We start from the raw sequence: 1,507 nt of genomic DNA, 5'->3' as shown, positions 1-1,507 counted from the left end.
GGGCAGGGGCATCCCGGAGCCCCGCGACCGCCCGGGGCAAAACACTCCCTCCCGCCGGCAGGAAGCCGGGGCGGGCCGGCGTCCCCCCAGGAACGAGCCATGGCCGCTCCCCCGCAGGGCCCTTTCAACTGACGGCGCGACAGACCCAGCCTCCTGGCCCTCCCTGTCCCTCGCTGCCCCACCCCAGAGCACCCAGAAAGTCAGCCCTGGCGGTGGAGATTCGAGGTGGGCAGGGTGGTGGGGCTGGGTTCTGGGGGGCCGTCACCTCACGGGAACTGCAGGGGGTGCACCTGAGCGCTCCCAGCCAGGGTCCCCGGTGCGCACAGCCCAGAGCCATCACGTCCAGGGGGCTGGACGTTGGCGCAGGGGTGCGAGCGTGACCCCCACGCCCTCCTGCCACGGGTGGCCCGGCCCCGGTCCCGCGCTGCCGTTGGGGGTCTCCCTAAGTGGGGCCGGCGAGGCAGCCCCAGAGCCGGCCTGCTCTCTGCTTCCAGCCAGGCCGGCCACAGGCCCCCCCACCCGCGGTGTCCCGGACTGCAGGGGCACCCCAGGACGGCCCGACTCGAGGGCCGGGGCTCGTGGCGCCTGCATCCTCCTCGGGGACCTGCCCAGGGCTGCATTTAGGGGCCCGCTGGACGCTGTGCCGACCAGGGGTCTGCGGGACCCCCCCATCCTCAGCAGCAGCTGGTGCGGTCACTACACCCACTGCCCCACGCCTGGCGTGGCCGTGTGTGCCCGAGTATGTGAGCGTGAGCTCACGTGGGTGTGCCCAGTGGGGTGCCCGCCACGCGCCCGCCCCGGGCCCCGGAGGGCGCGGCCTCTCCCAGGGAGAGCCTGGAGCGCAGCCTCCCTGCCGGGCCCCGCAGGACTCCAGAGCAGGAGCAGCCCAGGATCCCGGCGCTAGGGGGCAGCAGAGGCCACGGCCCTGCACCCCTGTCCGTCAGGGCCGCCGCCCCCTGGCCTGGCTGCGCCCAAGGCCCACAGGGAACCTCAGCCAGGCCCTGTCGCGCGGACACAGGGACACCGGCCTGAGTGACCGGGGCAGGTCCTCGCCAGTGCGCCCAAGCCCGGCCAGGCCCTCGCTTCTGCTCTTGAATATGCTGTGATGAAGCTTTGCACGGCCATGACCAGAAACTGACCCTGGACCGAGTAATTCAAACCGCTAGAAGGCGGCGAGGATGTGACAGCGACCTGGGGGACAGGCGTCCAGCTGACACTTAGGTGTTTGCTGGGCGTTTTCAAACGCTCCGTGTGGGCGCACGTTCTTTAAAACCCAGAAGAAACCGAGTCCTGTCTCGGTCAGGCAGGCGCGTCTGGGAGGCCGTGCGAGAGCCCGTGTGTCTGTGGGTCTGTGCGACGGGCGTGCGACGGTGTCCACGCGTCCGTGTGTCTGTGTGCCCGTGCGTCTGCGTGTCCACGTGTCTGCTTGACCACGTGTCCACGTGTCCACGCGCCTGTGTGTCCGTGTGTCCACACACATCTGTCTCCGCTTCGTGGCGCCTCCCGG

At 70.9% G+C, this 1,507-nt stretch overlaps 1 protein-coding gene across 1 annotated transcript in view; it reads right to left on the bottom strand.

Annotated features, from left to right (window-relative positions):
- Nucleotides 1-1,507, bottom strand: part of SORCS2 (sortilin-related VPS10 domain containing receptor 2) — a 118,605-nt gene that overhangs the window by 1,985 nt on the left and 115,113 nt on the right. The window contains exon 19 of the mRNA XM_012724055.1: nt 1,140-1,191. Within this exon, the coding sequence (XP_012579509.1) occupies nt 1,140-1,191 (52 nt within the window). The remainder of the gene's footprint in view (nt 1-1,139; nt 1,192-1,507) is intronic.

The sequence above is a fragment of the Condylura cristata genome, unplaced genomic scaffold (genome assembly GCF_000260355.1).
Source record: "Condylura cristata isolate star-nosed mole 26May11 unplaced genomic scaffold, ConCri1.0 scaffold00012, whole genome shotgun sequence".
In the NCBI taxonomy this organism is placed as follows: Eukaryota; Metazoa; Chordata; class Mammalia; order Eulipotyphla; family Talpidae; genus Condylura; species Condylura cristata.
This window is presented reverse-complemented; position numbering and strand designations above follow the sequence as displayed.